The 15,197-nt window shown below is 31.2% G+C and overlaps 3 protein-coding genes across 3 annotated transcripts; all 3 read right to left on the bottom strand.

The window, feature by feature from the left end:
• Nucleotides 1–1,828: 1,828 nt before the first annotated feature.
• HELRODRAFT_159956 (hypothetical protein) lies at nucleotides 1,829–6,733 on the bottom strand (the record flags this gene model as incomplete). The annotated part of the gene is made up of 12 exons (XM_009016996.1): nucleotides 1,829–2,003; nucleotides 2,271–2,426; nucleotides 2,556–2,744; nucleotides 2,943–3,010; nucleotides 3,211–3,405; nucleotides 3,723–3,918; nucleotides 4,739–4,902; nucleotides 5,076–5,299; nucleotides 5,537–5,670; nucleotides 5,815–5,984; nucleotides 6,114–6,180; nucleotides 6,591–6,733. 12 exons carry the CDS (start codon nucleotides 6,731–6,733, stop codon nucleotides 1,829–1,831), a joined length of 1,881 nt encoding a protein of 626 aa, XP_009015244.1.
• Nucleotides 6,734–7,845: 1,112 nt separating this feature from the next.
• Nucleotides 7,846–10,832, bottom strand: HELRODRAFT_159957 (hypothetical protein; the record flags this gene model as incomplete). Its single annotated transcript, XM_009016997.1, has 8 exons — nucleotides 7,846–7,933; nucleotides 8,346–8,422; nucleotides 8,668–8,751; nucleotides 8,920–8,973; nucleotides 9,454–9,640; nucleotides 9,843–9,916; nucleotides 10,306–10,322; nucleotides 10,637–10,832. The coding sequence occupies 8 exons, from the start codon at nucleotides 10,830–10,832 to the stop codon at nucleotides 7,846–7,848; spliced, it is 777 nt and encodes a 258-aa protein (XP_009015245.1).
• A 731-nt stretch (nucleotides 10,833–11,563) lies between these two features.
• Nucleotides 11,564–13,600, bottom strand: HELRODRAFT_159958 (hypothetical protein; the record flags this gene model as incomplete). Its single annotated transcript, XM_009016998.1, has 4 exons — nucleotides 11,564–11,659; nucleotides 12,082–12,204; nucleotides 12,749–12,932; nucleotides 13,518–13,600. 4 exons carry the CDS (start codon nucleotides 13,598–13,600, stop codon nucleotides 11,564–11,566), a joined length of 486 nt encoding a protein of 161 aa, XP_009015246.1.
• Between the last annotated feature and the right edge of the window lie 1,597 nt (nucleotides 13,601–15,197).

Consider the following 15,197-nt stretch of genomic DNA (forward strand, 5'->3'; position numbering starts at 1 on the left):
ACAATGAATAAATAATATTTAGTAAATAAAACATCACCATTACCATCATTATTATCGATCGTTAATTAATCATAAAAAAAATTTGAAATAGTATGTAGTAGACTTGTGACATTTAGTAGACAAATTTGCAACATTTGGAAGCACACACACACATACATACACACAAACATACATACACACACATACATACATACTTACACACACACACTCATACATACATACACACACACACATACAATTCGATAATAAATGAATAATGACTAGACGCCGTGTGAGAATACGCCAACAACAATAGCGATGATAACACAAAATTGAAAAAAAAAATTAGTCATAAACATTAACGTCATCACGATCATTATTATTATTATATTATAATTATTTAAAATTATGGATAATATTTACGATTAAACGTACATTTTATACGAAAAGAAGGGAAACCATGAAAACCAACACTTATATAAATTTGTTAAGATGAGGTGAGAATCGCCAGCCCGTCAATTAAAAAAAGATCCATAATTATATGAAAATTTCTTGAAAATAATTTATATATATTTATTTGTTTTCCTGTCTTGTTAGTTGATTATAAATTCAAAGATTGTCAGGAAAATTTAAGAAGATTAAAAACACTGACCAATCAAACTATCATTCAACCAGCCAATCAACTGAAGGTTCAACAAATGATTATTCAATCAATCAATTTACTATCTAACCAACCGATCAATCAACCAACCACCGAATCAATCATTCGACTTCAGGGTCAGAAGTCATGTCACAGGGTAAATCAATCAACCCTTTAATCAACTAACCAATCAATCAACTAGCCAATCAATCAGTCGGCCTCGAAATCAGGGCTCATATCGTAGGGCCAATGGGAGACCTTGAACTTCTTCAGTTTACCATTACACAATTTTTCCAGCCACGTTCCTAATCCTCTCATCAAATCGTATTCAAAAAATTTGTCTGCATCACTCAGACCACCACTACTACTACTATTACCACCACTACTACTATTACTACTGCCGCCACTACTACTACTGTTATTGCTGCCAACGCCGCTACCACAACCGCCACTTTTGTTACTACTACTACTATTACCATCATCGTTATTATTCAATCCATTGCTATTACATTTGCGCCTTTTGACGCTGGTGTTTCTAGAAATTCCGATCATAGATTCGACATCATCATCATCAGCATCGTCGTAATCATCATAATCATAATCATCGTTGTCTTTGTCAGTTTTCTTTTTATTGCCGTTGTGTTGTTGTATATTTTGAAGCGGTCTAAACGAGCTGATGTGATACATGGAATAGTAACGCTTGCAACCGTTTATGGCTAGGATTGTACCTGGGTTGTTGGTCGGTTTGTTGGTTGGTCGGTTTGTTGGTTGATTTGATGTGTTGGTTGGTTTGTTGGCTAATTTGGTGTGCTGGTTGGTTGATTTGGTGTGTTGGTTGGTTGATTTGGTGTGTTGGTTAGTTGGCTGATTTGGTGTGTTGGTTGGTTGGTTTATTTGGTTGGTTGGTCGGTTGTTTTTTAGAATGATTTGTTGATTGATTAGTTAGTTGGTTGATTGATTGATTGATTGATTGATTGATTGATTGATTGATCGATTGGATTCTGTTGATTGATTGGTTGGTACTTGAAAACAAAAGATCAACATAACATTACGCCATCATAACAATATAACAACATGATAACATAATATAACAAATGTCCTAAATAGCATAGGGAACTGACTAACTGATTAATCAGTTAATTAATCAATCCAGTTAATTAATCAGTCAATAAATAAAAAAATTAATTAATTACTCAATTAATTACTTAATTAATTTCTCAATATAAACACCAACTGACCAAGACAATTTTTAACGTTGATATTGTTCATATTCCTCTTGAGCATGTTGTAGTGCTCGGACACACGCATCGTTATGTCCAGCAGCTGCTTGTACCAGCCGAAATAATTGTTCAGATCCAAGATGGCGAACCTGAACGCAGACGACCTGGTGACGATGATGATGATGGTGATGATGATGATGATGATGATGGTGATGACGTCATTTTGATGATGATGGTGGTGATTGATGACGTCATTTTGATGATATGATGATGATGGTGATGACGTCATTTTGATGATGATGATGGTGATGACGTCATTTTGATGATATGACAATGAGAGGTGCTATTCTTAAAAAATTCTATAGAATAAATAAATATTAATGAATAAAACAACAATACTACAAAAATAGCCAACAACACTCGAAAAATACCTGGCATAAGGTTGCAAGTAGGAGCCAAAATATTGAACCAGTCTATCCTTGGAGTTCTTATCAACGAGCAGTAAGATTAGTCGCATGTTCGACGCGCTCTCAACCAGAAGCTGATGGTAGTTTTCGGAACCAAGCAAGTATATGTATATGGTCGGCCTGTAATCGGGTAATAACAATAACAATAATAATAAAAACAACAATAACAGTAATAATAATAAAAATAGCAACAACAATAATGATAATAGTAATAATGATGATGATGATGATGATGAAATAAGCAAAAACCTGTCCTCTTTCATTCCATTCTTCTGTCTATCGGGCCGAGCCAACGACGACGACGATGATGATGACGACGACGACGATTGACTTTGCACCATCTGGTACTCTCTGTGGACGAGGTAGCCAATGCCAAGGCCGAATAGGAAGATGATGACGAGAGTCTTCAGCATCATCATGTACGTTGCATCGTCGATTCTATGTGGACGACAAAGTGGACAATGAAGCTAAAATATAATTAAAATTAAAATTATATAAAAAATAATTAAAATTTAAATATAATTAAATAAAAAATAATTAAAATTTAAATATAAATAATAATAATATAATAATAATAGGAAGAAGAAAGAGTAGAAGAAGAAGAAAAGGAAGAAGAATAATAAGAATAATAATAACCCCAGAAAGAAATCAACAATTCCATCATTCCATTGTTGCAATCTCATCCCAACTCTGTACCATATGTTCTGTGATGGTGATGACGTCGATGATGACGATGACTATTATATTTATTGTGTTATTTATCGTAACTAATAATCATACATCAACATCAGAACTACTATCACCATCCAGGCACTCACCATCATCATAATTGCACATGCCAACATTTTCTTCACCACCACGACCATCTTCACCATCATCTTCTTCATCCCTACCATCAACCAACCTTCAAATGTTCATTGACAATCTCGCCTCTCAACTCTACAACGTTAGCGAGCGTCGTTGGATTAGTGAGCAGCCATTCCAGATGCTGATTCAACTTCCGTCTCGCACGTAGCTGGTTCGAAACCCTACCGAACCAACCGTCCTCTAACAGATCGTAGTTCAGAGTCTTCGCATCTTTCCTCCACATTATGACCACCTTTTAACGATGGAGACGACGACGATGATAATAATAACAGTGATACTAATAACAATGATAACAATAAGAAAAACAATGATGATAACGACGATGATGGCGAAGATGATGACGACATAACATAACATAAAAAAAAAACAGTAAATACCATAATTGATAAAATACTCTCGAAAAAAAATTGACGCTCTCATTATAATAACTCCGCCCCCAAGGTAAAAACAACAAAAGATCCTCCATAACAAACTTTCAAAGAATTGGCTGTCTCATTATAATAATTCCGCCCCCAATGTAAAAACAACAAAAAATCCTCCATAACATACTTTCAAAGAATTGGCTGTCTCATTATAATAGCTCCGCCCCCAAGTCAGCAATTGCACGAAAGTTCTCTGGGTTTCTTCGAGTAGGTAGGCGAACCGGACTCTATCTCTGTGGAGGTAGTTGTCCGAGTACTGCTTGAATGTCGATAGGTGGTCGTGCAGTTCGAGGCGTTTGTTCGTTAGGAGGATTACGCACAAGCTGTTTGTTTTTTCGTTTGTTTGTTCGTTTGTGGTTGTTGTATTTTTTGTTTTCGTTCGTTCCGTTCGTTTGTGGTTGTTGTATGAATGAATGAATGAATGAATGAATGAATGAATGAATGAATGAACGAATGAATGAATGAATGAATGAATGAATGAATCAATCAATAAATCAATCAACCACCAAAAACAAACCTCTTTTTATTTTTCGGAGTGTTAATAGGGCAGAGCAAATCGAACAAAGACGGACAGGATATGCGTGGTGTGGACAGATGGTCGTGGTGTTGCAGTAGGCCCTCGTAGTGATGCTTGCCAAAAGTGGGCAGCTTTGTTGTTGATTGGTGGATTGATTGATTGATTGATTGATTGATTGGTTAGTTGGTTGATTGATTGATTAGTTGGTTGTTTGACTGTTGTTGTCGTCGTAATTATTATCATCATATTTATAATTAATATTTCTATTGTAGATTTGAAAAACAATCACACCCTCACACATACACACACACGCACGTACACACACACACGTACACACACACACACACACACACACACACACACACACACACACACACGTACCGAAAGATTGAACACAGGATTTACAATATCTTCTTTGAATATAAATATGGTACTCTGGTTCGTGACAACCTTATAATTCGTCACCAACTGTTTGGAAGCCGGGCTGGAATGATGAAGATAATGTTGACGACGATGATGGTAGTGATGATGATGACAATTATGTTGCTGTTGATGATGGTGGTGTTGATGGTAACGTTGGTGATGATCGTGAACCAAAAAAAAAGTTTAATTTATCTAGCGCTAACTTTTTAATCTGAACGAACGCGCCACTGACATGTGACCTGGTGTTAAACAATGACGTGTAGAAAGATAGCGGTGGATTCAAACCGTTAACGAACAACAACATTATGACGTTGTTCTTATCGTCGATGCAGCGCTGGAAGTAGGTCAAATGGGTCAGGTCATTTACCTGGGTCAAAGGTTAAATTGTTACGAGGTTAGTTATCTAGTCCAAAAATAAACTCTAGATGTAATGAGTTAAAAAAACAAAGTTTATTCTGTTGAAATAATGACGCCATCATCAGGCGGTGCAGTGACAACAACGTCATTATCGTCGTCACCACCATCAGAAAGAGCAACAACCTCCATGACAAGATCCTCTGGAAACAACTGCACCGCGAAACTGATCAACTCTTCGTAAGATTCCGGAAATGAAGTCAGCCATTTTGACTTGCCTCTTATGATACCGACGAGAGATGGCGGTGATGACGAGGATGATGATGATGACGTCGACGATGATGACGGCGCTCTCAGCCTCCTCATCAATGTGACTTCATCATCCTTTATCATCACACCACATTTCACTCCTGGAGATAATTATCGAGATTGGGCAAACTATTCGCGTCAGATGAAAAGAGTGAATCAACAATAGGAGCTATTATTATTATTTTGTTTTTTATTGTTTTACTACTAAATCCTCAGAAGTATCAGCAACAACACACGCACATACGCACTCACGCACACACAAACGCACGCGCACACACGAAATAACGAAAAATACAAGGAATGATGAAAATTTAAAATAAGAAAAAGACCCTAAATACCATCTTTGAATAATTTCCTGCACCATTCATGCCACAGTTGCACCATCAAATCGCAGTCCTCACACTGTCTACTAGATACAAAAATCAAATATGGCTGTTTGTGACTGCTGGATTTTATCTCTTTGTCGTATACCCTGTGTGTGTATGTGTGTGTGTGTGTGTGTGTGTGTGTGGGTGTTAATATATGTGTGTGTGTTAGTATGTGTATGTGTAAATTTGCGTGTGTGCAAGCAGCTAAACAACAGCAGCAGCAGCAGCAATAACACAAAAAAACTTACTCAGTAGTAACACCTATAATTTTGAACTCGACTGGACCCCTCTTATTTGAGGTCTGCAGTTGAAAACTGTCCCCTTCCAACGAGACATTTCCACTCAGAAACAAATCCAAGTCGACACTGCTCACTTTGAAGACGTCATACAACGACCTCTTCTTCTCGTCACTTAGTGTCTTTGGTTTTGTATCATTCAAATTTCAAGTAATTTAATTTATATACACATAAATATAATAAAAATATATAATATACACGTACATGCATACATTATAAAATTATATATCAAATAAACTAATAAAGATAACTTGGTAGGCCAAATTTAGCATAGCAAGATTATGTGAGTAAAGAGTCTTTCTGTACTTTATGCTGTGGCTAGAGAAGTTACAGAAATATAAAAACATTAATGATTCTGATTAAACTTTATTTTTTAATGATTAAGTTAAGACTATAAATAAATTATTTTTTTAATAATGGTTAAATTAAACTTTAGTCATTATTAAAGATTACAAAAGATAAATAATTTAATCTTTTTTTTTGTTTAATTTAATATTACTTAATGTTGTCTCTAATCTAATCTTATCACTGTATATGTATAAAATATGAAAAGAAAAAAAAAATTCATAATTTTATTTAAAAGCATATTAAAAAAATTCTATAATTTTTTTTAAATATTTTATGAATAAAATGACATAAAAAAACTCAATTAATTTAATATAAATTTAATTAAATTTAAAATAAAAAAAATGTAGAAATCAAGAATTCAAGAACAGAACAGAACTGACTGTTCTTTGGCCAGAAATTTAAAAGCCTTCTTGATTTCATCGGCAGACGATTTTTTGTTAACGCCGAGAACTTCGTAAAAATCTTCCGAGCAAAACACCGGATGACAAAAATATGGAAAAATTAGAAATAGAAACAAAATCATGACGATTCAATCTTATTTAAAATTTAAAAACCTAATAATAATAATAATAGAGAGTAAAAGTAGAGTTAAATTTTAACTGTTAAAAGTGAATGTAACTTAAATAAAATTGATTGTAGCCATGGAGTATATAAACTAGAATTGTCTTTACGTATTTCACATTCACTTAGAATTTCACTACTTATAACACACACACACATATTCATTACATACATACTCAGAATTATAATATACCATATGTGCAAATTAATAACCAAAGCATTCGATCTCCAAAATCATTTTGTGTCTAACACACAAAGACACACGTACGTTTCATGCATTTATACAATTATTGATAATTAACTGATAACCCACACTTACACACATAATTAACTTATATATCAAACACGTTAACAACCGAATTGATAATTTTTACAAACATTTATTAGTTATTCTCACACCTTTTAAATCATCATATCATCATATTAACATTCAGCAAAACTTGCACGACATTATGGCAGAATACGTACCTATTGTATAACACTAATGTACACAAAGCAAACATCTTACTATAAGACATAAATACACACATGCATCACGCAGATGAGACATTGTAAGAATAAAGCAGATGCAGATAAAACAACGTAAGAAAAATTGAGAATATCAAATGAAAAATGCATTTTAAGATAACAGATAAGATAGTATCAAATGATCAGATAAGATGGTATATGTAAATTAAGATACATATATGACCATACTAATCAACTAGTTGAGATATACGAATAGGACAAAAAGATATCTGGCAGAAAAGAATTTAGGTCATATATAAGGTAACTTAAGCAGCAAGTACTGAAAATATATCAAAAAAATAAATTGATTTTGAAATAGTCTGTCTTGAAGTTATGTTTTGAAGGCATTTATAGCAAATATATACAAAATTTAAAAAAATAAAATTTCAATTAAATAACATAATCATCTGGAGAAGCGGGAACTAATGGCGGAAACTGAAAAAAAGATTTTTCTTTTAAATAATATTTTTTAGTAAACAAACAAATAAATAAATAAATACTTTATTGAATCTTTTATTTATAAACCACTAATAAGAAAGAATAACCAAAAATGAATTAAAAATTCCATCACATACCCATAGAGGTACAAAATTTTTTAGCTAGGTAGAGGTTTAGCATATTTGTGGCATAGAGCTCTGCTCGAATTCTCTTGTACCTTTTTATATAGTTAATATTTAACTATAAATTATTTGAAATGTTATATGGTCACAATCAGGGGCGGATCTAGACAGCTTTGATTCAAAACACAAAAACTATAATTCCTCTTTATCTCAGTAACAGATTAAAAATATTCATTACTCTATAGTCATTCTGTCGATCCTCCTCACAAGGTCTTTATTTTTGAAGCGATTGCGGTTAAGAGACTTTGAAAATTTCTTGAACAACACATACAACGATTCAGGTGACGTGGCATAATTATGATCCTTCGGTATTACAATTATAAATAATTACAAAAATAATAAGAATAATGATTAAATTTGCAAAAAAAAAATAATTTTTAAAAAGAATTACGAAAAAGTCTAGAGAAACGAATTAAAAAAATAGTAAAGCCTACTTCATTTATGTACTTTACTCTCTTCCCAAGACCTAAATAAAGGCATTCTGGCACTGGTTCAATGACCTTAAGATTTTGAAATATTTCAAACTTTAAATTAAAATAAAATAATTAAAATGTAAATAATAATAAAACACATATAAAAACATTATTCCCTTTTTCTTCTATCTATAAATTTACAAAGTTGTGAAAAATTTTTTACGTAAACCATTTTATAAAACTATTGATTACATGCTATTTCTCTTAGACACACATTCACACACACAAACGCACGCGCACGTATATACACACATTCACGTACACACACATACACACGAACAAAAAATTTGACCTACATGGGCAACTAGCGGTATTTCTGGTTCTATTCTAACTTGTACATTTCTAGAGATGATTTTTGGCATGGGAGAATGATATGTACTCTAAAAAAATATGCAATTCTGTTTTTATGTAATTTTATGTTGTATTTATTTTAGAAATTTCAAATGACCATGAAAGTAAGGATCATAGGCAAATGATTTATCTATTTAATGAAAAACTTTTCAAAGCAATTTGATAGTTAACCAATGTAAACATTTGGAAAAATTGACCTGGTCCGGTCTATTTAATAATGAGGAAAGAATACTCGATGGTCTGATTAGAACCTGTTAAAAAATTCAAATTTAATTTGAAAAGTTAATAGTCATTTGTAAAATAGTGCTAGCTATAGGAACTAAAGTTATCAAAAAGAGTCTCACATGTAGTAAAAATTTATTTATTTATCTTTTAAGATACCAAAAATTTTACTTCATGTATATTCACTTATTTCTCAGCCATTATTCATTCATTCATTTATTCACTGATTCGTAAATTCATTCATTTATCTGTTCATTCGTTCATTCATTCATGAAACCAACTTGAGCTGGAAGTAAAGGTTTATCACAACCATCAAGCCTATGGATCTTCATAAATGGTAGAAAATTTTGAAATGAGAAATTATTGCAAATCACTTTCACTCTTTAAAGAATCAGACTCTAACAAAAAGCAAATCCCTCAAAACATGCTATTCACGAGCATGAATAACAATAAATGAATGAATAAATGAATGAATGAATGAACATATCAAGAAAAAATGTCTTACCAACTTTAAAACAAGGGTAGGCATGCTCCTTTAATTGTTTTTTATCAATGTTTGCCAACACGAACTCTCTGTCACAGAAATGTTCACCACAAATCCTTACATCCCTACTCTGTGGAAGCCAGCATGGATTGTTTAACTCTAATCTAATTGCTTTTATCCATTTTTGATACTTTTTTTTATCATGTGGAAATCTATTTCAGATAAAAGAAAATCAATAAAATGTCTATTAAATCAGTTTTTAATATACCAACAATTTAGTATGGAGAAGAAAATTATTCTAAAGTTCATATTAATTAACTGATTTCTAATTGAATTTATAGATTAATTGTTTTATAAATTATCAACTTCATTGAATTAGTATTAGAAACTTAATAAGATGTAATAAAAACTAACCTGTGATATGAAACTTTAGTAATCCTTCCCTGTCGATTTATGCAATTATCTATACAGCAACAGTGAGTCATTGCCTAATGGATTTTTTATACTGCTGTGATAAATTTCATAATTTTGTGTTTAGTTTAGTTAGTCTAACTAACTCTAATGTTTATTGTTATTCTTGATGTCTCTCTAAAACATGTTGTAGTAATATATGTTTTATTTAGTCATTTTAGTGTATATACTGTATTGTACATCTACATATTAAACATATAAAAAACAAAATAATATAATTCTCAATACATATGTAAATTAGTATGTACACCTGCTGCAAACATCAAATATGAGGCTTATGCTTATTCCATGCCAATATAGTAGTCATGGATGTAAAATAAAGAAGAAATGAAGAAAGATTTTCATTTTAATAAACTAAACTGAAAACTCCTTTACTAAATCAAATGTAAAAAAGACAGGTCCTAACCTTCCTAGCTCCTCTAACTAATTGGTTGTATTATAAATTATTTATATTATAGAAAAATTATAATTATTATACTATTAGTACATTTTGTGGTTGTTGCTTTAGACTTTAGTCGATATTATTTCAATTATAAAATTAAAAATTTTTAAATTGAAGGCATGGATATATAATATATATATATAATATATAATATATTATATATTCATGATTGAAGGATGTCTTCCCAATGATTAAAATTATATGACAAACCAATATACAAATATTGCTGGAAAAACCACTTTGTGGTCTCCGGTTTGCCTTATATTGTAAATAAATTGCCTTCTAGCGTTGCTACCTTCTAGTTTCAAACCGGAGACTAAGACTGCCGATTTAGGCTGTCTTTTCAGTTTTCGCGGATGTGGCACGAATGCGGATAATGAGTGGGCGGTTGCGGACGTTAAATTTTCAGATGCGGGTGGTTGCGGTTTAGAAAAATCTTTTCTGCTTGGGGCTCTACTACTGTCTCTATCTCTATTCATGCCATGGTTCATGCAGATATCTATCCGCATGAAATAGTCAATAGAAAATAATTTTGAATCAAATTTTTGTATTAAAAATTTTAACAATAATTTAATGTATATTGAAGACAAGTTGCACAAAACAAGATTTGATTTTGCTATGCGTTCTCCATTTTACCAACCTCCATAGTCTATGGTTAAATTTTAGTCGTCCTCACTTTTAACTTGGTAACATAAACATTGGTTTTTACCAGAAACAGACGTCAAGAGTTTGTTTGACGTGATTACTTTTTGATCGGTTTTTTAAATTTAAATTTAATGTTCTTTCTAACATTTTTTAGCGAATTATTTCATGATGTCCGAATGCAGGAAAAGTATCTTGAACGGTCAATTCGTGTTTTTGGACAAATCGACAGTCGTGTGCAACTACTGCAGCAAGCCATTCAAGTACCACAACAGCACCTTCACATTGCAGTACCACCTCAGGAACATCCATTCATTAACAGGGTCTGAATCGCAACAGAATACAGCTCAATCAAAACGTTCACTGAAACGTAGGTTGTTGCTTGATGATGCCACCATTGTTTTAAAAAATTAAAAATTTTGACTTTTTACATTTATAAAAAAAAAACGGCCATTGTTAGTTTTTAATGCACAATCCGTTGTGAATTTAAAGAAGTCTGGTATGTAGATACAAAATTTAATCCCATTTGCTCAGCCACAAGTCTCATACAGTGTTAATTATTGCTGATCAGCTCATAGCATCAGCTATGCCAAGGTTGCAAGAGGCAGTAATCTGTCTTTATAAACAGCTTGATTGTGTAATCGTTGTGATTCACAAATTTTTCTGAGTTTTGAAACTGCAAATGTTGAAAAAGTATTCATAATTAGAAATGAATGATCATTTATCTATTAAAATATCTTAAAATATTTCAATCTTTAACAACAAATATGTGTTAATTAGAATAATTATTAATAATAAAGATCAAATGAGTGCTTCTAACATACCCAGAAGATGAGTTAATTTCTTTGAAAGGTAAATGTTGAGTGAATTCCAGGCTAGCAATTCTTGGTGCACAGATTTGAAACTACACTGTAATCTCAAGAATTTCTTTTTTAAGTAGTAGAATTTATTTTTAGTGTATAGTTTGTAGTGTAAATGTTTCTCATATCTCTCTATAAGTTCCTTTGTCGGGCGTTCGTAAATCTTTAAATTGTTTCATCTTTTTATTCATTTTATATTAAAAAATTCATAAAAACGAAGTGTTATTAAAAATTTTACCTCGTTGCTGAAAGTCATGCCATCCATGAAATTTGTCTCCCCAGGTGTGTTGGTCTGTTGGCCAATATTTACGTGGACCCCATTATCTTTCCCACATTCGAATCTGACATTTTCTAAATTTTCCTGGAAAGCAAATACAGATGTGTTTTTTTACTGTTACTTTTAAGTGGAAAGAGAAGTTTAAGATAATTTTATTTTTATTTTGCCAAACCATATCAAACAAAATTTAAAAGAAATAATTGCATGAAATGAAATGACATGGAAGCCAAAATGTAATCACTTGCGCTTTCTACAAGCCACCATAACTTTAAAAAAGTTCATAAACTTATAATGTTCTATAGTTCTAGTTCATCTTTGAAAACAAAAATTAATAAAAGGAAAGAAGTGCAAGGAACAAAACAAAACATCAGATATTGTTCATATTTGTTATTGTTGTAACATTCAAAAACAAAAAGTTTTATCTTATCAATTTGCATAATTTGTGCAGGTCATGTCAAAATTTATTTTATAAATGAGAAAATTTCATTTTTATAGTTTAACTTGAAAAACAAAATAATCTGTAAAAGTAACATCGAAATTCTATAAAAATTACAAAAATTAAAGTAAAAGACATAATTACTATTAATTATAACGTAAAATATTAGAAAAATGATTAGCAGTGGAGAACCTTAGTTTTGAAAATTTCAGGAATGGCTGAACTTTTTAACATTTTTCTACCATGCATATAGTAGAATGAATCTTCTGTGAAGTGCTCACTGCAGACGACAACCATTTTCTTTTTTTCATAATCATCAATGAGTGCTTTAACTTGTTGCTCCCATAAAAATCTCTTCTCAGGATGTTTGGGTATCCTTATGGTAATTAATTACATAAGTTAGAATCTTAGAATGGATGATATATAAATAAAATTTGATATTAAGATATTAAAATCTATTTAAATTGGATTTTCAATTGAGATAAAAATAAATTAATCATTTAATGTTAAATTGTCATTTAGAAACCTAATATGACAAACATTTAATCATTTGTTTTTTCTTTTTACATTAAAATCTTACCAAATCAATTTAATAACTTAGCTCTACTTTTTATCTAGCTTTTGTAAAGCAAAAAAAAATGTTATCTCTATTTATAATTTATCTTATTGATCTACCAAGTATCTATCACTATCTCCATTTGACTTTAAAAGCAATGTTCACTTTTACTTCATTTTAATTCCCTTTTCATCTCACTTTTATTTCATTTTCATTTCATTTATCTAACTAAGTAAGTAAGTTATTTATAATACTTTTTAGTTTAGTTTAAAATAATCTTAACAGAATCAAATCAATCTAAAAAAATTTTTACACTAATCAGTGAAAATGAATGAATCAATCTTTTATGCTATGATCATGACCATAACAAATAAAATAAAATAAAATAATGAATCATAATAAAACCTGTGGAAACTGATGAGGTTGTAAGGATCACCACTACTTACATACGTATTTTTACAACCAGATATCGAACAAATACTCGGCATTATTAAAAATAATAAAATTTTGAAAATCCAGCAAAAACGACTTTTTAAAATATTGAAAACGGAAATGAAAGAAATACAGAAGTCGGGCAACCACAAACGATAACAGATTCCACTTTTAAAATAGAAGTCAAAAAAGTGAACTTCTGTTAAAAACGTGTAGCGCAATTTATCTTTCAAATATAGACGATAAACGTTACCATCCATTTGGCAAAAATACTTTTTTTTGGCTTGTTCGTATATGATATACAGACATTACACAAACTCACATACTTAAAAAAAAGAATCAATCGCTTACACACCAAATCAGTTTTGAAAAGAAACGTCAATGTCAACCCGGATACATTTTATTTTAAAATTGAATTAATTAAAACACTCCTTGTAAAATTTTTAGGAGTTATTGCCAGCCACATAGTATGTAGAATAATTGATCAAATTATATCAACCAATATAAACAATTAAACTTGCTAAACTTTGCAAATGTCGACTATTTACATATTACATGTTCTATATATACTATAGGTGTATATATATTCTAGGTATATATTCTTATTTTTCATCTGTCCGTAGTACAGAAACATAGAATTTATGTTGAATGGTTGTACTCCTGGAGTCTTGATACTGAAATAATTTTATTCACATTGGTTGATGTCTACACAAATTCGATCAATTTAATTCAAACTTCATAATTTTTAAAAGACACATAAACTTAAATTATTTCATTTTGTTATATGCAATCGATAGTACGCGCATCTGACATGTCAAGTTAACGAGCAAACTTTTTTGCATGATATGATACAAATTGAAATTATTTCTAGCAGTTAATTCATTGTGCATTGGCCGCCGTAGACTGATCAAATAATTATATTTTCCGCTTGTGCTGCAAAGTTTATCAGGGGTGAGTCACAATTATTTCTAGCAGTTAATTCATTGTGCATTGGCCGCCGTAGACTGATCAAATAATTATATTTTCCGCTTGTGCTGCAAAGTTTATCAGGGGTGAGTCACATATTGTCTCAAAGCTTTTTCATATTTCTCAATCATCTCTTAAGTTGGCTATTCATAACAGAAAAAAAGAAAAATTTCAAAATGTGAAACCTACTACTTCGTCTTGAAATATCTCAGGAACTGCTAACTCTTTGATTATCTTTTTGCAACATTTGAGTTAAATTTTGTTGAACACTTAATAAACTTAATAAATAAATAATAAATGAACTTAATAAAGTCTTAAATGATTCATTTGTGAAGTGGTCTTTGGGCAAGCTAAGAAATTCAATATCGATAATTAATTTTTATGGTATGACGACATGGCAAAATGATGACATGAACAAGATGAAGATGAACGAACTAACACGAACAGCGGAAGAACAAGAACAAGCAGAACATTCCACAAATACAAATGACAACATAGAACATGTTAGTATGAACTTCTGCCTTTAACAAGACACCTTGTTGCGAAGTTAAATAAATAAAACGAACACAATTCAGGCGTAATAAAATATTAACTTTATTCTAAAGTGAATCTCGAACCGTTTCGTTTACCAGCTTTCGGGAAAAGGAAATAAATCGAGAGAGAAGCAAAAACATAAAAATTAACATA

This window comes from Helobdella robusta (genome assembly GCF_000326865.2).
Source record: "Helobdella robusta unplaced genomic scaffold HELROscaffold_2, whole genome shotgun sequence".
NCBI lineage: Eukaryota > Metazoa > Annelida > Clitellata > Rhynchobdellida > Glossiphoniidae > Helobdella > Helobdella robusta.